The sequence below is a fragment of the Salvelinus namaycush genome, chromosome 1 (assembly GCF_016432855.1).
Source record: "Salvelinus namaycush isolate Seneca chromosome 1, SaNama_1.0, whole genome shotgun sequence".
Taxonomy (NCBI): Eukaryota; Metazoa; Chordata; class Actinopteri; order Salmoniformes; family Salmonidae; genus Salvelinus; species Salvelinus namaycush.
Genome location: NC_052307.1, coordinates 5,550,896 through 5,571,699, shown reverse-complemented (window position 1 = coordinate 5,571,699; position 20,804 = coordinate 5,550,896). Strand labels below are relative to the sequence as shown.

Here is a 20,804-nt window from a genome sequence, read left to right as displayed (position 1 = left end):
CGTCAGGGTAGAGCATCCATGTCCGTCAGGGTAGAGCATCCATGTCCGTCAGGGTAGTCATCCATGTCTGTCAGGGTAGTCATCCATGTCTGTCAGGGTAGAGCATCCATGTCCGTCAGGGTAGTCATCCATGTCCGTCAGGGTAGTCATCCATGTCCGTCAGGGTAGTCATCCATGTCCGTCAGGGTAGTCATCCATGTCCGTCAGGGTAGTCATCCATGTCCGTCAGGGTAGAGCATCCATGTCCGTCAGGGTAGTCATCCATGTCCGTCAGGGTAGTCATCCATGTCCGTCAGGGTAGAGCATCCATGTCCGTCAGGGTAGTCATCCATGTCCATCAGGATAGAGCATCCATGTCCGTCAGGGTAGTCATCCATGTCCGTCAGGGTAGTCATCCATGTCTGTCAGGGTAGTCATCCATGTCTGTCAGGGTAGTCATCCGTGGTCTAAAGACCCCAGCTGCGTACGCTTAGCCCTCAACTCCCTCTCTGACCCGGAGTCCTGCTGCCCAATAAGGTTATTCTCAATGTCTCTAACATCCTGCTCCAACCTCTGAATAGTAGACCTTCTCCTAGTTGTCCCATGGACCGAGTACTGCTGTCTAAACAGTCTTATTTGTGTTTTCCTCACCTCCCACCATTATACTAAGATTCTCAAAATCAGCTTTCCTCCCTTTCCAACTCTCCCCAAAAAACACAGAACCCCTCCCAAAAAGAGGCATCATGCTATAATTTTGCACTAAAGTGCCAGTAAGAACTCGGACGAGGTACAACTGACAAGCTATACTCAACTGTTTTCATGTGATGGGAGAGAGGGAGAGACCATTACCTACTGTAATGGTCCGAGCTTACACCACACAAAAACAGCACTCTATGGAACACAAAACTTTTACTTTTATCTCATCCTGGAATATACAAGGTCTGAGGTCATCTGCCTTTGGCCTAAAGAGCAGGAACCCAGACTTCATCAAAGAAATTGGAAATACAGACAATGTCATCCTACAAGAAACATGGTATAGAGGAGACGGACCCACTGGTTGCCCTCAAGGTTACAGAGAGCTGGTAGTCCCATCCACCAAACTACCAGGTGTGAAACAGGGAAGAGACTCAACAGGGGGTATGCTAATATGGTATAGAGCAGATCTGACCCACACTATTAAATTAGTCAAAACAGGAATATTTTACATCTGGCTAGAAATGAATAAGGAAACTATCTCAACAGAGAAAAATGTCATAATGTGTGCTACCTACATCCCCTCAATAGAATCCCTATACTTTAACGATGACAGCTTCTCCATCCTAGAGGGGTTGAGCAACCATTTCCCGGCCCAGGGACATATACTAGTCTGTGGCGACCTAAATGCCAGACCTGGACAAGAACCTGACACTCTTAGCACACAGGGGGACAAACACCTACCTGGAGGTGACAGCATTCCCTCCCAAATATGTCCCCCCTGGACACAACTATGACAAAACAACCAACAACAACGGGTCACAACACAACTCATGCAGCTCTGTCGCACGCTGGGTCTGTACATAGTCATCCAGTTCAATCCTTTCTAGACAACTTCCCGGACAAAACATTTCTCTGTAATAGTAAAGGTGTAAACTTGACCGTAGAAAACAGTGTATTTGACCTTCAGCTTCTCTATCGAATATACACATTTGAAGAAGACAACCAAAGAAAATTTACAACAATGACAAATGTTTTGATGAAGAATGCAAAAACCTTTGAAATAAATTGAGAAACCTGTCCAACCAAAAACATAGAGACCCAGAAATACCTACCCCTTTACTATGGTGAACCACTAAAACAATACAGAATGTGGATAAAGAAGGAACAGTACGTCAGAAATCAGTTCAATGTAATTGTTGAATCCATAGACTCTAACCACTTCTGGGAAAATTCTTAGCTATTACGCTACAAGATTTGCACACCTGTATTTGGGGAATTTCTCCAATTCTTCCCTGCAGATCCTCTCAAGCTCTTTCATGTTGGATAGGGAGCGTCGCTGTACAGCTATTTTCAGGTCTCTCCAGAGAGTCCGTGCTCTGGCTGGGCCACTCAAGGACAGACTTGTCCTGAAGCTACTGCTGCGTTTTCTTGGCTGTGTGCTTTGGGTCATAGTCCTGTTTGAAAGTGAACCTTGTCATGGAAATTCTATCCTTAATCAATAATGAGGAGAGGAAAAATGAATAATGAGTCAAGGTATTACTTTTATTAAAAGACTTCTTACATCAAGGAGGCTTGTCACCTCACAGGTGGTGGAGTGAGAGCCCCCTGAGTGGAGTTAGTTTCTGGGATATATACTATCTCAGGATAGGTCAGGATTGGTGCAACCTCAGAGATGACAGCGGTTCCAAACACCAAGCCCACACATCCTGTGCCAGACCTTCTGCCCCAAATGCAAAGAACTTGTTGTTTTGTTCAGTACTAAGAACTTAGGACATTTGTTGTTACTTAGTTTTCCACCTTGAACTAGGAGAGAGAACAATCTCCCCCTGGGAGGAAGTGACTGATGCACAGACACTGTGGAGACAAGTGATTGGTTCCCCATTACTCACGCCATCACTTCACATGGTTTTCAATAAAGACACATAGTTCACAAATGGAAACAATGTTTCCTTCTGACCTCCTTTGCCATACTCCTTGCTGATATTCTGCATAGCAACAGGGACATGTGATAGATAAGCCTGACTTCTCCCCTCTCTGGACCCCAGGTGACTGAGGCACATATGGGAGGAAGTACAGCTGCCAACCCCAGAGTCCGAAAGGAGACATTCTAATGTCAAGAGTTCAACAGTTCAATCATATAAGCATATTCTTCAGATAAGACATCTTAATTATCTTTGTTACTTAGCTTATATGAGTTAGTTAAATAATCTCAATCCCAATGCCTAGGCTTAAAGAAGGATATTTTAGTACACAAACATTAGTATTGTTTAACAGAAAATTTCCCTCACAACCTTCGCCCCAGTCTGAGGTCCTAAGCGCTCTGGAGCAGGTTTTCATCAAGGATCTCTCTGTACTTTGCTCCGTTCATCTTTCCCTGACTAGTCTCCCAGTCTTTGCTCCCAGGTTTCCTCCAGACGTGACACTAGGCATTCAGGCCAAAGAGTTCAATCTTGGTTTCGTCAGACCAGAGAATCTTGTTTCTCATGGTCTGAGAGTCCTTTAGGTGCCTTTTGGCAAACTCCAAGCGGGCTGTAATTTTACTGAGGAGTGACTTCCATCTGGCCACTCAATCATTAAGGCTTGATTGGTGGAGTGCTGCAGAGATGGTTGTTCTTCTGAAAGGTTCTCCCATCTCCAAAGAGGAACTCTGGAGCTCTATCAGAGTGACCAAGGGATTCTCGGTCACCTCCCTGACCAAGGCCCTTCTTCCCCAATTGGTCAGTTTGGCCGGGCGGCCAGCTCTAGGAAGAGTTGTGTTGGTTCCAAACGTCTTCCATTTAAGAATGATGGAACCTACTGTGTTCTTGGGGACCTTCAATGCTGCAGACAATTGTGTTACCCTTCCCCAGATCTGTGCCTCGACACAATCCTGTCTCAGAGCTCTACGGACAATTCCTTCCACCTTCGGCTTTATTTTTGCTCTGACATGCGCTTTCAACTGTGGGACCTTATATAGACAGGTGTGCGCCTTTCCTTATCATGTCCAATCAATTGAATGTACCACAGGTGGACTCCAATCAAGTTGTAGAAACATCTCAAGGATGATCAATGGAAACAGGATGCACCTGAGTTCAAAGGGTCTGAATAATTATGTAAATAAGCTATTTCTGTTTTTTAATTTTTTATTATACTTCTGCAGCAACAACAAAAACGTTATGTGGTATTGTGTGTTGATTGATGAATAATTTGTGTTTAATCCATTTTAGAATAAGGCTGTAATGTAACAATATGTGGAAAAAGTCAATGGGTCTGAATACTTTCAGAAAGCACTGTATATCAATGAATTGGCGAGGGCACTAGAACAGTCTGCAGCACCCGGCCTCACTTTACTAGAATCTGAAGTCAAATATCTACTGTTTGATGATGATCTGGCGCTTCTGTCCCCAACCAAGGAGGGCCTAAAGCAACACCTAGATCTTCTGCACAGATCTGTCAGACCTGGGCCCTGACAGAAAATCTCAGTAAGACAAAAATAATTGTTTCCGAAAAAGGTCCAGTTGCCAGGACCACAAATAAAAATTCAATTTTTGCACCGTTGCCCTATAGCACACAAAATGTACCTTGGCCTTAACATCAGCGCCAGAGGAAACTTCTACAAAGATGTGAATGCTCTGAGAGACAAGTCAAGAAGGGTCTTCTACGCCATCAAAAGGAACATACAAAAATACTTGAATCAGTTATAGAACCCATTGCCCTTTATGGTTGTAATGTCTGGGGTCCGCTCACCAACCAAGAATTCACAAAATGGGACAAACACCAAATGTCCTCTGTGTACAACGTAAAACACAAAATAATGCATGCAAATTAGGCCGATACCCGATAATTATCAAAATTCAGAAAAGAGCCGTTAAATTCTACAACCACCTAAAAGGAAGCGATTCTCAAACCTCCCATAGCAAAGCCATCAACTACAGAGAGATGAACGTGGAGAAGAGTCCCCTAAGCAAGCTGGTCCTGGGACTCTGTTCACAAACACAAACAGAGCCCCAGGACAGCAACATAATTATACCCAACCAAATAATGAGATAACAAAAAGATAATTAGTTGACACATTGGAATGAATTAACAAAAACCTGAGCAAACTAGAATGCTACTTGGCCCTAAACAGAGAGGCTACAGTATGTCTACACAGACCCACAAAGAATTCTAAACCAAATCCAATTTTTTTAATCTCCCATATCTATTAGGTGAAATACCTAATAGACAAGAGAGAGAGAGACAAGAGAGAGAGAGACAAGAGAGAGAGACACAAGAGATGAGAGAGAGACAAGAGACAAGAGAGAGAGACAAGAAAGAGAGAGACAAGAGAGAGAGAGAGACAAGAGAGAGAGACACAAGAGACAAGAGAGAGAGAGACACAATCGACAAGAGAGAGAGAGAGAGAGAGAGAGAAGAGAGAGAGACAAGAGAGAGAGACACAAGAGACAGGAGATAGAGAGAGACAAGAGAGAGAGACAAGAGAGAGAGACAAGAGACAAGAGAGAGAGACAAGAGACAAGAGAGAGACAAGAGTCAAGAGAGAGAGACAAGAGACAATAGAGAAACAGAGACACAAGACAATAGAGAGACACAAGACAATAGAGAGACAAGAGACAAGAGAGAGAGACAAGAGAGACACAAGAGACAAGAGAGAGAGACAAGATAGAGAAACAAGAGAGAGAGAGACAAGAGACAAGAGAGAGACAAGAGAGAGAGAAGAGACAAGAGAGAGACAAGAGACAAGAGAGAGAGAGACAAGAGAGACACAAGAGACAAGAGAGAGAGACGAGAGAGAGACAAGAGAGAGAGACAAGAGACGAGATAGAGAGAGAGAATAGACAAGAGAGAGAGACAAGAGAGAGAGAGAGAAGAGAAAGAGAGAGAGACAAGAGAGACAAGAGAGAGAGACAAGAGATGAGAGAGAGAGACAAGCGAGAGAGAGAGAGACAATAGACAAGAGAGAGAGAGACAGGAGAGCGAGAGACGAGAGAGACTGAGACAAGAGACAAGAGAGAGACAAGAGAGAGAGAGACAAGAGAAAGAGAGAGCGAGAGAGAGAGAGACAAGAGAGCGAGGACGAGAGAGAGAGAGAGAGAGACGAGAGAGAGAGAGAGAGACAAGAGAGAGACAAGAGATAGACGAGAGAGAAAGATAGAGAGAGAGACTCACTGATTAGGAGGAAAGTATTGACTTGAAAAGCAGTTAGTTTAGCATGAGAGATGAGTCAATGAGTTTCTCATCTCTGTATGTAATGCCTCAGATGCTATCAAAGTGTTTTCAGTTTCACAATCTGTTAAGACACACTGATGTATGCCAAGATATCAATGTTGTATAATTTCTACTGCTGGTCTCGACTACACTTTCTCTCAGCCTACTGATAATCACCTGAATCCTGTTCACACTCCTAGTAACAACACTGACTGACTCGTGTTTAAAAAAAACACTTTCAAAAGGGTACTCAACTGCACGGTGTCCATATTAGGACAGCCTCAATCTCAGCAGAACTTCTAATATGGACTCTCTCTACCGCACCTGCTGTCTCTAACTCTGAATGATCGGCTTTGAAAGCCAACTGACATTTACTCCTGAGGTGCTGAGTTGTACAACCACTGTGATTATTATTATTTGACCCTGCTGGTAATCTATGAACGTTTTAACATCTTGGCCATGTACTGTTATAATCTCCACCCGGCACAGCCAGAAGAGGACTGGCCACCCCTCAGAGCCTGGTTCCTCTCTAGGTTTCTTCCTAGGTTTGGGCCTTTCTAGGGAGTTTTTCCTAGCCACCGTGCTTCTACACCTGCATTGCTTGCTGTTTGGGGTTTTAGGCTGGGTTTCTGTATAGCACTTTGTGACATCGAATGATGTAAAAAGGGCTTTATAAATAAATGTGATTGATTGACATCATACCTTTATCTCCTTCCTGTGATGTTAGGTGAGGACATGTCCCTGGTGCTCTATAACAGAGCCCTAGTGCTGTGCTCCTCTTTCCAAAATATAGACAGAGATTAAGTCCAGAGATTAAATCCATTTTTCAGTGTCTTCAAACGCCCATGGCTCAGCAGTTTGGCACTGATAGAGGGGAATGCCTTTGTGTACACTAGGGCTTGCTTCAGCCTGAAAATACATATTTTACTACGGTACACTAGCTTTCTTACTACTTGTTTTACACCAGTTAGCCAATGTAACATCAACAAACAAATCAACATTCAAATATGGATAGTAACATATCGCGTGGATAATTGGCACCCTATTTCCCAATATCGTGCACTACTTTTCATCAGTGCCCTGTGCCAGGAGTGCACAAAAAACATGGAATAGCGTGCCATTTGGGAGACATACTTTCGATCATTGAAAGATTACTTTTTTGGGGGGGGGGGTCCATATTGGTGTGGATTAAGACATGTGCACAGCTGTGAATATTTGTAGTTACATCCTGGCATCTATTAAATTGGCTGCTTCTTCTTCTGTCTCTGGCCATATTCAGGAATGTGATGGGAGGCCAGGACAGGCCGAGGCGGCAGATGCCTGGGAACGCTCGGGCCCTGGAATACAGCCTCCGATATCACAGCCGAAGTAACACCTGCTCCTCACTCTAGAGGGAAAGAAAGAGTGTGAGAGAGAGAGAGACAGAGAGGAGGGAGAGAAAGAGAGAGAAAGAGAGAGAGAGAGAAAAAGGGTGGTGGGAGAAAGAGAGCGAGAGAAAGGGGAGGAGGGAGGAGAGAAAGAGAGAGAAAGAAAAAGATTGACAGAGAGGAAAGCAAGTCTCTTTGATGATAACAAGTCCAGTCTTAGAGGGACTGACGGACTGAGGGAGACGTGGAGGGAGAGCGGTGGTGATAAGCTACTAGGAGGATGAGAGGGAGAGACACAAGCTTCTTATCAGATCTCATCCTCTGTGTCTTAATTGTGGAAATGCGAAGCACAGTAATTAAATCACCCACAGGAGATCAGATTCTGATTGCCGTCTGCGTGTTCAGTGAGATACACGTGAGAGTGAGGGAATGAACTTCGTCGTGTGTGTTTTTTGCTGAATAGAGTTGGTCTTATCAGATTGCAAATTGCGAGCAATTGCTCTTGTAGAATGATTCATCAAGGCTTTTTTTTTTACTGTCCACACGAGACACTCGAAGGATATCTCCCTTTTGTTTCACTGCTGTCCGCGCTAAATGATTTTTCGCTTTCCGCTCTGATTCCAGTTTCCAATTGAAGTCACCAGAGGAGGCTGGTGGGGGGAGCTGTAGGAGGACAGTCTCAATCTAATGGCCGGAATGGAATAAATGGAACGTTATCAAACAAATCAAACATATGGAAACCATGTTTGACTCAGTTCCATTTATTCCATTCCAGCCATTACAATGAGCCCGTCCTCCTATAGCTCCCCCAGCAGCCTCTTCTGGAAGTCACGCAACATGTGCACGCACCCGCACACACACACAGACATTGTATGACTACACACCAACCTATTCAGCACGATGGACAGTGTGACTACAGCACTGTACAGTACGGCCTGACCTGGATTATTTGTCAGCAACCAAACCATACTGCCTTGCTGCCTGTACAGACAGATCGGTTGTGTGCATCACAGTATGGTGTAAAAGCACAGCACACTAACCTGGGTCAAAATCTAGGACAAATATTGGACTGCATTGGAGTTAAAACACACATTTCAATCCTTGTCATCACCAGGGAAATTAAATAATTGTGTGTCTGCCTTTCTCTTACAGATGTTGACCAAGGCGAGTGTGCCAAAACAAATTCTGAATCTATACGATCAGCTAGACATTCAGAGAACCTCATTTCAAAGCTTTTAGAGACAACATAACCAATGATATGTTCAGGATAGAATTACCCTCTCCTCTCCTTGTTATTTCAACATGCTTCACTGCTCTAACAGAGAGGTGATTATCTGAAACTGCTCTCTCTCCCGAGTGTCCCTTCCCTGACCCCTAGAATGAGATGTTCACACAGCATCGAATGCACCGTGAAGTCAATGCCGAGTAGAGGTGGCAGCTGACCGCCCGAGCTCTGACACGGGTCGGCGTGTATCCCACGGCAACGAACCACTGCTGCTACTGTTAACCACCAGGGTGTCATTAAGTCTCCAAGGCCACATTAATCTATCATCACATCAGAGATAGAGAGATCGAGAGGGAGGACAAAGGAGGGAGGTAGGAGAAAGAAAGAAAGATGTTTGAGAGAGGTCAAGAACTTGTTAGGGTGAGTGAAGGACTACAATGGGAGGAGACAGATCGAATGCCATAATCAACAACTAGGACATTGTCTAATTTCAGGTAATGTGTGGAAAATTGTCTCAAATGCCAACGTGATCACTGGGGAGCACCGAGTTAGATTAGGGTGGAATTGAAAATGACAAATCTATGCTTCCTCATCTGGGCTCAGTGGTTAAAGGTTCTACAATGTACTTCTTTCTCAGATGTTACCTGGTCAAGACTGGACGGTGTCCATATTAGGACAGGCTCAATCTCAGCAGGACTTGTTTTCAATCTCAGCAGGACTTGTTTTCAATCTCAGCAGGACTTGTTTTCAATCTCAGCAGGACTTGTTTCAATCTCAGCAGGACTTGTTTCAATCTCAGCAGGACTTGTTTTCAATCTCAGCAGGACTTGTTTTCAATCTCAGCAGGACTTGTTTCAATCTCAGCAGGACTTGTTTCAATCTGTTTCAATCTCAGCAGGACTTGTTTCAATCTCAGTAGGACTTGTTTCAATCTCAGCAGGACTTGTTTTCAATCTCAGCAGGACTTGTTTCAATCTGTTTCAATCTCAGCAGGACTTGTTTCAATCTCAGCAGGACTTGTTTCAATCTCAGTAGGACTTGTTTCAATCTCAGCAGGACTTGTTTCAATCTCAGCAGGACTTGTTTCAATCTCAGCAGGACTTGTTTCAATCTCAGCAGGACTTGTTTCAATCTGTTTCAATCTCAGCAGGACTTGTTTCAATCTGTTTCAATCTCAGTAGGACTTGTTTCAATCTCAGCAGGACTTGTTTTCAATCTCAGCAGGACTTGTTTCAATCTGTTTCAATCTCAGCAGGACTTGTTTCAATCTCAGTAGGACTTGTTTCAATCTCAGCAGGACTTGTTTCAATCTCAGCAGGACTTGTTTCAATCTGTTTCAATCTCAGCAGGACTTGTTTCAATCTCAGTAGGACTTGTTTCAATCTCAGCAGGACTTGTTTCAATCTGTTTCAATCTCAGCAGGACTTGTTTCAATCTCAGTAGGACTTGTTTCAATCTCAGCAGGACTTGTTTTCAATCTCAGCAGGACTTGTTTCAATCTGTTTCAATCTCAGCAGGACTTGTTTCAATCTCAGTAGGACTTGTTTCAATCTCAGCAGGACTTGTTTCAATCTCAGCAGGACTTGTTTCAATTTGTTTCAATCTCAGCAGGACTTGTTTCAATCTCAGCAGGTGTGAGGCATGTAACATTCACAACATTGTATAATTTAGTCATCAGTATAAAAAATATTCCTCATTATTGAACGATTGATTATGTATACATTATGAACATAAATAGTTTTCACCCCATTATGTTATCCTTCTTAAATGACCCCTTTAGAGTAAAGTGGTGCCTGAGTATTGCATGTACAATAATAATGACAGCCTTTCTTTTCACACTGTTCTGTTGTCGCTCTGGGTTAAAGTTTCCCCTAGGTTCAGATCTAGAATCAGATTCCCCTCACCAATCCTAACCTTAACCCTTAGTTGAGGAAAATGCAAAACTGACCCAGGATCTCACCATGTAAATCTTGAACAGAAACACATGGAAAAAGATCATTTTGAAGATCACTTTTGATAAATCTAATACTCATCTTTCAAAACAATTGCACACAGCAGGTGAAGAAAAGGTCAAAGTTGTGAATTGTGTTCAGAAACCGTTGGTGACAGGCGAAATGCTGTGTGTGAAATTCAGAAACCGTTGGTGACAGGCGAAATGCTGTGTGTGAAATTCAGAAACCGTTGGTGACAGGCGAAATGCTGTGTGTGAAATTCAGAAACCGTTGGTGACAGGCGAAATGCTGTGTGTGAAATTCAGAAACCGTTGGTGACAGGCGAAATGCTGTGTGTGAAATTCAGAAACCGTTGGTGACAGGCGAAATGCTGTGTGTGAAATTCAGAAACCGTTGGTGACAGGCGAAATGCTGTGTGTGAAATTCAGAAACCGTTGGTCACAGGCGAAATGCTGTGTGTGAAATTCAGAAACCGTTGGTGACAGGCGAAATGCTGTGTGTGAAATTCAGAAAACGTTGGTGACAGCTGAAATGCTGTGTGTGAAATTCAGAAACCGTTGGTGACAGGCGAAATGCTGTGTGTGAAATTCAGAAACCGAAATGGTGACAGCTGAAATGGTACGCGTGGGATTCCAAGAGGCATCCATGCAAGGTGGCAGCTTGTACTGCCCATACTGACTCTTACTGTACTGCCCATACTGACTCTTACTGTACTGCCCATGCTGACTCTTACTGTACTGCCCATACTGACTCTTACTGTACTGCCCATACTGACTCTTACTGTACTGCCCATACTGACTCTTACTGTACTGCCCATACTGACTCTTACTGTACTGCCCATACTGACTCTTACTGTACTGCCCATACTGACTCTTACTGTACTGCCCATATTGACTCTTACTGTACTGCCCATACTGACTCTTACTGTACTGCCCATACTGACTCTTACTGTACTGCCCATACTGACTCTTACTGTACTGCCCATACTGACTCTTACTGTACTGCCCATACTGACTCTTACTGTACTGCCCATACTGACTCTTACTGTACTGCCCATACTGACTCTTACTGTACTGCCCATACTGATTCTTACTGTACTGCCCATACTGACTCTTACTGTATTGCCCATACTGACTCTTACTGTACTGCCCATACTGACTCTTACTGTACTGCCCATACTGACTCTTACTGTACTGCCCATACTGATTCTTACTGTACTGCCCATACTGACTCTTACTGTACTGCCCATACTGACTCTTACTGTACTGCCCATACTGACTCTTACTGTACTGCCCATACTAAAACCTTACTGTAATGCCCATACTGACTCTTACTGTACTGCCCATACTGACTCTTACTGTACTGCCCATACTAAAACCTTACTGTACTGCCCATACTGACTCTTACTGTACTGCCCATACTGACTCTTACTGTACTGCCCATACTGACTCTTACTGTACTGCCCATACTGACTCTTACTGTACTGCCCATACTGACTCTTACTGTACTGCCCATACTGACTCTTACTGTACTGCCCATACTGACTCTTACTGTACTGCCCATACTGAACCTTACTGTACTGCCCATACTGACTCTTACTGTACTGCCCATACTGATTCTTACTGTACTGCCCATACTGACTCTTACTGTACTGCCCATACTGACTCTTACTGTACTGCCCATACTGAACCTTACTGTACTGCCCATACTGAACCTTACTGTACTGCCCATACTGAACCTTACTGTACTGCCCATACTGACTCTTACTGTACTGCCCATACTGAATCTTACTGTACTGCCCATACTGAACCTTACTGTACTGCCCATACTGACTCTTACTGTACTGCCCATACTGACTCTTACTGTACTGCCCATACTGATTCTTACTGTACTGCCCATACTGAACCTTACTGTACTGCCCATACTGACTCTTACTGTACTGCCCATACTGACTCTTACTGTACTGCCCATACTGACTCTTACTGTACTGCCCATACTGAACCTTACTGTACTGCCCATACTGACTCTTACTGTACTGCCCATACTGATTCTTACTGTACTGCCCATACTGACTCTTACTGTACTGCCCATACTGAACCTTACTGTACTGCCCATACTGACTCTTACTGTACTGCCCATACTGATTCTTACTGTACTCCCCATACTGAACCTTACTGTACTGCCCATACTGAACCTTACTGTACTGCCCATACTGACTCTTACTGTACTGCCCATACTGACTCTTACTGTACTGCCCATACTGATTCTTACTGTACTGCCCATACTGACTCTTACTGTACTGCCCATACTGACTCTTACTGTACTGCCCATACTGACTCTTACTGTACTGCCCATACTAAAACCTTACTGTACTGCCCATACTGATTCTTACTGTACTGCCCATACTGACTCTTACTGTACTGCCCATACTGACTCTTACTGTACTGCCCATACTGAACCTTACTGTACTGCCCATACTGAACCTTACTGTACTGCCCATACTGAACCTTACTGTACTGCCCATACTGACTCTTACTGTACTGCCCATACTGAATCTTACTGTACTGCCCATACTGAACCTTACTGTACTGCCCATACTGACTCTTACTGTATTGCCCATACTGAACCTTACTGTACTGCCCATACTGAACCTTACTGTACTGCCCATACTGACTCTTACTGTACTGCCCATACTGATTCTTACTGTACTGCCCATACTGAACCTTACTGTACTGCCCATACTGAACCTTACTGTACTGCCCATACTGACTCTTACTGTACTGCCCATACTGAACCTTACTGTACTGCCCATACTGAACCTTACTGTACTGCCCATACTGATTCTTACTGTACTGCCCATACTGACTTTTACTGAGGCCTGTAGAAAAAGACCCATCATGCTACAGCGGACACACCACAGCAAACGTTGGGCTTGAAAGCCACAAAAGGTCACACACTCATACGTTCATACACGTCACACACTCATACGTTCATACACGCACACACACAGTGCACACGGGCCACTCATGCCACACACACACACACACACACACACACACACACACACACACACACACACACACACACACACACACACACACACACACACACATAACCGCCAGGACTCTGCTTTGTGCCCTCTCAGGTGTCTCCTGGCTGTGATACAGTGCTTGTGAACGGGAAGGAGATGCGGGGTAGACAGTCTCTGATGGTCAACTTCACCTACCTGTACCTGAGCACCCAGCTGGAGCTGACTGTGTGGGTGCCTCGTCTGCCCCTGCAGATGGATGTGTCTGACACGGAACTCAGCCAGGTCAAGGGATGGAGGGTGCCCATCTTTTCCAACAAGAGGTAAAAAGAGAAAGAGAGAGAGAGAGAGACAGAGAGAGAGAGAGAGACAGAGACAGAGACAGAGACAGAGACAGAGACAGAGACAGAGAGACAGAGACAGAGAGAGAGAGAGAGAGAGAGATAGACAGGCAGAGAGAGAGAGAGAGAGAGAGAGAGAGAGAGAGAGAGAGAGAGAGAGAGAGAGAGAGAGAGAGAGAGAGAGAGAGAGAGAGAGAGAGAGAGAGAGAGAGAGAGAGAGAGAGAGAGAGTGATGGTGCGTACGGTGTCTATTCCTGTTCTATGTCCTATTCTAAATGTTTTATCTGCATGTGGGTTTGGGAAATGATGTGTTGTATTGGGCATGGTGTGTAGGGGTCTGTATAGGGCTTTATTTTCTAATGCAGGATGTGGGTAGTAAGTGTGAAACAACATTATGGAAAAGAAGCCAGCGCTTCCTGCTATTTCCTGCCAGGTCAAGGTTTTTGACTGATACAGCTGTTATTAAGGACTACTATTATTAGGTCATATTCTTTCATCACTCACTGCTCACAGCTTCTGACATGCATGTACCTACAGCAGACTAGACTTCCTGAATACATCTGTCAAGCCATGGCACATTGAAGCATTGGGCGCCTTCTTTCCCCATTTAGTCACAAGTACATGTTATGGTCTCTCTCTCTCAAGGTTCCATTTCAGTAGGTTTCATGTTGCTCTGTCATGTGACTCCATTTGGAGCCTGAGATGAGAGGGGAGGAGGGTGCTGCTGTTGTTGCCGCCGATGTCTGCCTGCCTGCCCAGCCAACGACCTTCACTCTCTCTGCAGGGCCCATTTTTCAATTTGGCCAATTTTTGTTTCCCTGCCTTTAAAGACGGCCCCCCCACCAGTCACCACACCGAGGCGCCTAGCCCTCTGGGAAAGGGGGCAGGATTCCTGTAATCTCGCCAGTGTTTTAGACACAAGGAGGGTGAGGGGGGGGGGGGGGGGGGCTGTTAGGAGATGTGTGTGCTCACATAGGTTTTTGTAAGTGGTTTTTCAGCTTCTATCCAATTACACAGAGCTGAAAAACCGTCAGAAACTCCAGACGCTGTGGAGTGAAGATTCTAGACAACATCAAACCCTTACTGTGCTTTTTGAACAAACTAATCCAGTGGATGAATGTTTTGCCAGCCTACTGGTATTAGCAGGAACAAACATGTGCTGCAGGGGCAGTTGGTTCATGACCAACATCTCTATGTCCCTCTTCCCCCTCCGTAGGCCCACCCGCGACAGTGAGGATGACGAGGATGATGAGAGGAAGGGCAAAGGCTGCACGCTACAGTACCAGTATGCCCTGGTGAGGGTACTCACCCACTTTGTGGCGGAGCCAGCAGCCCCTGGCGGGGAGCTGGTCTACATGCTGGGGGTGGACTGGCAGGCAGACATCACAGACCTGGTTCTGGACTACCTGAAGGTGGAAGACCCACGCATTGCCCGGCTGCTGGAGGGACGCGTCCTGATGGGCAAGGACCTGGGCATCACCACCATCCAGGTACACACTTAGCCCACTGAGCTAAACCCTGGGCCTCATCACCATCCAGGTACACACTTAGCATACTGAGCTAAACCCTGGGCCTCATCACCATCCAGGTACACACTTAGCCCACTGAGCTAAACCCTGGGCCTCATCACCATCCAGGTACACACTTAGCCCACTGAGCTAAACCCTAGGCATCATCACCATCCAGGTACACACTTAGCATACTGAGCTAAACCCTGGGCCTCATCACCATCCAGGTACACACTTAGCCCACTGAGCTAAACCCTGGGCCTCATCACCATCCAGGTACACACTTAGCCCACTGAGCTAAACCCTGGGCCTCATCACCATCCAGGTACACACTTAGCCCACTGAGCTAAACCCTGGGCCTCATCACCATCCAGGTACACACTTAGCCCACTGAGCTAAACCCTGGGCCTCATCACCATCCAGGTACACACTTAACCCACTGAGCTAAACCCTGGGCCTCATCACCATCCAGGTACACACTTAGCCCACTGAGCTAAACCCTGGGCCTCATCACCATCCAGGTACACACTTAGCCCACTGAGCTAAACCCTGGGCCTCACCACCATCCAGGTACACACTTAGCCCACTGAGCTAAACCCTGGGCCTCATCACCATCCAGGTACACACTTAGCATACTGAGCTAAACCCTGGGCCTCATCACCATCCAGGTACACACTTAGCCCACTGAGCTAAACCCTGGGCCTCATCACCATCCAGGTACACACTTAGCCCACTGAGCTAAACCCTAGGCATCATCACCATCCAGGTACACACTTAGCATACTGAGCTAAACCCTGGGCCTCATCACCATCCAGGTACACACTTAGCCCACTGAGCTAAACCCTGGGCCTCATCACCATCCAGGTACACACTTAGCCCACTGAGCTAAACCCTGGGCCTCATCACCATCCAGGTACACACTTAGCCCACTGAGCTAAACCCTGGGCCTCATCACCATCCAGGTACACACTTAGCCCACTGAGCTAAACCCTGGGCCTCATCACCATCCAGGTACACACTTAACCCACTGAGCTAAACCCTGGGCGTCATCACCATCCAGGTACACACTTAGCCCACTGAGCTAAACCCTGGGCCTCATCACCATCCAGGTACACACTTAGCCCACTGAGCTAAACCCTGGGCCTCACCACCATCCAGGTACACACTTAGCCCACTGAGCTAAACCCTGGGCCTCATCACCATCCAGGTACACACTTAGCCCACTGAGCTAAACCCTGGGCCTCACCACCATCCAGGTACACACTTAGCCCACTGAGCTAAACCCTGGGCCTCATCACCATCCAGGTACACACTTAGCCCACTGAGCTAAACCCTGGGCCTCATCACCATCCAGGTACACACTTAGCCCACTGAGCTAAACCCTGGGCCTCACCACCATCCAGGTACACACTTTCCACCACCATCAACAAAACACCAAATGATGGAATTTCTCGTGGAAGAATGGTGTTGTATCCCTCCAATAGAGTTCCAGACACTTGTAGAATCTATGCCACGGTGCATTGAAACCGTTTTGGCTCGTGGTGGCACAATGCCATATTAAGACACTATGTTGGTGTTTTCTTTATTTTGGTAGTTACCTGTATACCAGTTCCTTTCCAAAACATCAGCTGTCTGTTTACATTTGCATAGAATTAATTTTTGTGGAGTAATGGCATGATTCCCACATCGAAAATCAGATTGAAGGGCTTTTTTCCCCCACAAACATAGCCATGTTGATTCATTCCCTTGCAGCGCGGCAGCCATAAGCCCTCACACACATCATTATAAACTCAATTAGCTGTCAGATTTGGGCTGTAATCTCAGTGGTGATGGTATAATGCTGAGAGCACTGCATCATTCTCTGTGGCCTCATTACCGCATTTCAATAAGACAATACGACCAGCAAAGAATAAATAAATGAAGGCGACAAAACAATTTCCAGCCGTTTAGCTGTCACGCCAGAAGCCCTTTTGCCATTGGCCCATGAAAAGATGACGTCACACGTCCCATCCATCATCCTAATTACATTCTCTCAGCGAGTGATGACAACACTACGAACTACTTTTATGTGTTAGCATATCTGCTGTTCCTTAATGGGATTATTTTATCTGTGTGTTTTGTTTGTGTGTGTGTGTGTGTGTGTGTGTGTGTGTGTGTGTGTGTGTGTGTGTGTGTGTGTGTGTGTGTGTGTGTGTGTGTGTGTGTGTGTGTGTGTGTGTGTGTGTGTGTGTGTGAGCGCCTGCTCACTTAAGTCTTCAGAAATGATTTTGCAGCTCAAATGAAATTGCACGACGATGAACAAGTACACACAGGCAATCACCGTTGGTTGAATCACACTGGTTGAATCAACGTTGTTTTCCGACATGGAATAGACGTTGAATTGATGTCTGTGCCGAGTGAGAAGTGTGTTTACGGAGGTAGCTGGGGGGAGTGTAACAGTTTCTGGAAACATCTGGGTGTGTGTCACACCCATCCAGCCAGGGACCGGAGCCTCAAACATCCACGCAGCACGGAAATCCCACAGATGGCTCTCTAACACCAATATAATTGAAACTCCAAAGACATGGGATGGGAATTTCTACTGAGTTGTCCCTCGTTGCTATAAGCCGTCAGGACTCTTTAGGTTTTTTGATGTTTCAATTTCTCCTTCTCCCTCTCCCACTACCTCCTCTCTCTCTTTCTCTCTCACACGGAGAGAGAAGTCCCAGTGGTGTCAATCAACAAGTGGCGGCCTGCCGTGGTGGTGAGGGGAATCAGCTTGACTATGACATGTTTGTTCCCCAATATCTTTTTACACCAATCACATTCAGCTGTCTTCTGGCGCACAGCAATCTTGTTGAATGGTGTTCCTAATCTCTGGTCCCTGTCTATTCTTTAGGATAAGTTGTCTTGGTTGAATGTTGACATGTTTAAGTATACAGTATGGCTGGTGAGTGTGAGACAGACAGGAAGTGGCTGCTGAAGTATATGGCTGGTGCAGGGAAACACAGAGTGTGAGACAGACAGGAAGTGGCTACTGAAGTATATGGCTGGTGCAGGGAAACACAGAGTGTGAGACAGACAGGAAGTGGCTGCTGAAGTATATGGCTGGTGCAGGGAAACACAGAGTGTGAGACAGACAGGAAGTGGCTGCTGAAGTATATGGCTGGTGCAGGGAAACAGAGTGTGAGACAGACAGGAAGTGGCTACTGAAGTATATGGCTGGTGCAGGGAAACACAGAGTGTGAGACAGACAGGAAGTGGCTGCTGAAGTATATGGCTGGTGCAGGGAAACACAGAGTGTGAGACAGACAGGAAGTGGCTGCTGAAGTATATGGCTGGTGCAGGGAAACACAGAGTGTGAGACAGACAGGAAGTGGCTGCTGAAGTATATGGCTGGTGCAGGGAAACACAGAGTGTGAGACAGACAGGAAGTGGCTGCCATAGTATATGGCTTGTGCAGGGAAACACAGAGTGTGAGACAGACAGGAAGTGCCTGCTGAAACGTGTACTGAAGTGACAGCAGCAGTGGATTATGAGAGGACTGTAAATAGTGATGGTGGATTAAGGATCGAAAGTGTTTCAGTTGCAGTGTCTAAATCCCAAATATCACCCTATTCCCTAAATAGTGCACTACTTTTGACCAGAGCCCAATGGGTATTTAGGGAATACGAGTGGTGGTGGTTTATAAAAGGCTCCAAGCTGAAGAGAACCCCCTGCAGCCTGAATAGAACCCCCTGCAGTCTGAAGAGAACCCCCTGCAGCCTGAATAGAACCCCCTGCAGCCTGAAGAGAACCCCCTGCAGCCTGAATAGAACCCCCTGCAGCCTGAAGAGAACCCCCTGCAGCCTGAATAGAACCCCCTGCAGCCTGAAGAGAACCCCCTGCAGCCTGATGAGAACCCCCTGCAGCCTGAAGAGAACCCCATGCAGCCTGCTTAGAACCCCATGCAGCCTGAATAAAACCCCCTGCAGCTTGATGAGAACCCCCTGCAGCCTGAATAGAACCCCCTGCAGCCTGAATAGAACCCCATGGAGCCTGAGAAGAATCCCCTGCCGCCTGAAGAAAACCCCCTGGAGCCTGAGAAGAATCCCCTGCCGCCTGAAGAAAACCTCCTGCAGCCTGAAGAAAACCCCCTCTAGCCTGAAGAGAACCTCCTGCAGCCTGAAGAAAACCCCCTCTAGCCTGAAGAGAACCCCCTGCAGCCTGAAGAGAACCCCCTGCAGCCTGAAGAAAACCCCCTCTAGCCTGAAGAGAACCCCCTGCAGCCTGAAGAGAACCCCCTGTAGCCTGAAGAGAACCTCGTGCAGCCTGAAGAGAACCCCCTGTAGCCTGAAGAAAACCCCCTGGAGTCTGAAGAGAACCCCCTGCAGCCTGAAGAGAACCCCCTGTAGCCTGAAGAGAACCTCCTGCAGCCTGAAGAGAACCCCCTGTAGCCTGAAGAGAACCTCCTGCAGCCTGAAGAGAACCTCCTGCAGCCTGAAGAGAACCCCCTGTAGCCTGAAGAGAACCCCCTGTAGCCTGAAGAGAACCTCCTGCAGCCTGAAGAGAACCTCCTGCAGCCTGAAGAGAACCCCCTGTAGCCTGAAGAGAACCCCCTGCAGCCTGAAGAGAACCCCCTGCAGCCTGAAGAGAACCCCCTGTAGCCTGAAGAGAACCTCCTGCAGCCTGAAGAGAACCCCCTGGAGTCTGAAGAGAACCTCCTGCAGCCTGGATAGAACCCCCTGCAGCCTGAAGAGAACCCCCTGCAGCCCGAAGAGAAACCCCTGCCACCTGGATAGAACCTCCTGCAGCCTGAAGAGAACCCCCTGCAGCCTGGATAGAACCCCCTGCAGCCTGACGAAAACCCCTTCTAGCCTGAAGAGAACCTCCTGCAGCCTGACGAAAACCCCCTCTAGCCTGAAGAGAACCTCCTGCAGCCTGAAGAAAACCCCCTGCAGCCTGAAGAGAACCCCCTGCAGCCTGAAGAGAACCTCCTGCAGCCTGAAGAGAACCCCCTGCAGCCTGAAGAGAACCTCCTGCAGTCTGAAGAGAACCCCCCTGTAGCCTGAATAGAACCCCCTGCAGCCTGATGAGAACCTCCTGCAGCCTGAAGAGAACCCCCTGCATCCTGACGAAAACCCCCTGTAGCCTGAAGAGAACCCCCTGCAGCCTGAAGAGAACCCCCTGCAGCCTGAAGAAAACCCCCTGTAGCCTGAAGAGAACCCCCTGCAGCCTGAAGAGAACCCCCTGCAGCCTGATGAGAACCCCCTGCAGCCTGAAGAGAACCTCCTGCAGCCTGAAGAAAACCCCCTGCAGCCTGAAGAGAACCCCCTGCAGCCTGAAGAGAACCTCCTGCAGCCTGAAGAAAACCTCCTGCAGCCTGAAGAAAACCCCCTGGAGTCTGAAGAGAACCCCCTGCAGCCTGAAGAGAACCCCCTGCAGCCTGAAGAGAACCCCCTGCAGCCTGAAGAAAACCCCCTCTAGCCTGAAGAGAACCTACTGTAGCCTGAAGAGAACCTCCTGTAGCCTGAAGAGAACCCCCTGTAGCCTGAAGAGAACC

The 20,804-nt window shown here is 46.7% G+C and overlaps 1 protein-coding gene across 1 annotated transcript in view; it reads left to right on the top strand.

The window, feature by feature from the left end:
• The window catches only part of si:dkey-215k6.1 (transmembrane protein 132C), a 287,339-nt gene that overhangs the window by 259,930 nt on the left and 6,605 nt on the right, over positions 1-20,804 (top strand). Inside the window, exons 5-6 of the mRNA XM_039000757.1 lie at positions 13,552-13,757; positions 14,992-15,265. Coding sequence (XP_038856685.1) covers positions 13,552-13,757; positions 14,992-15,265 — 480 coding nt within the window. The remainder of the gene's footprint in view (positions 1-13,551; positions 13,758-14,991; positions 15,266-20,804) is intronic.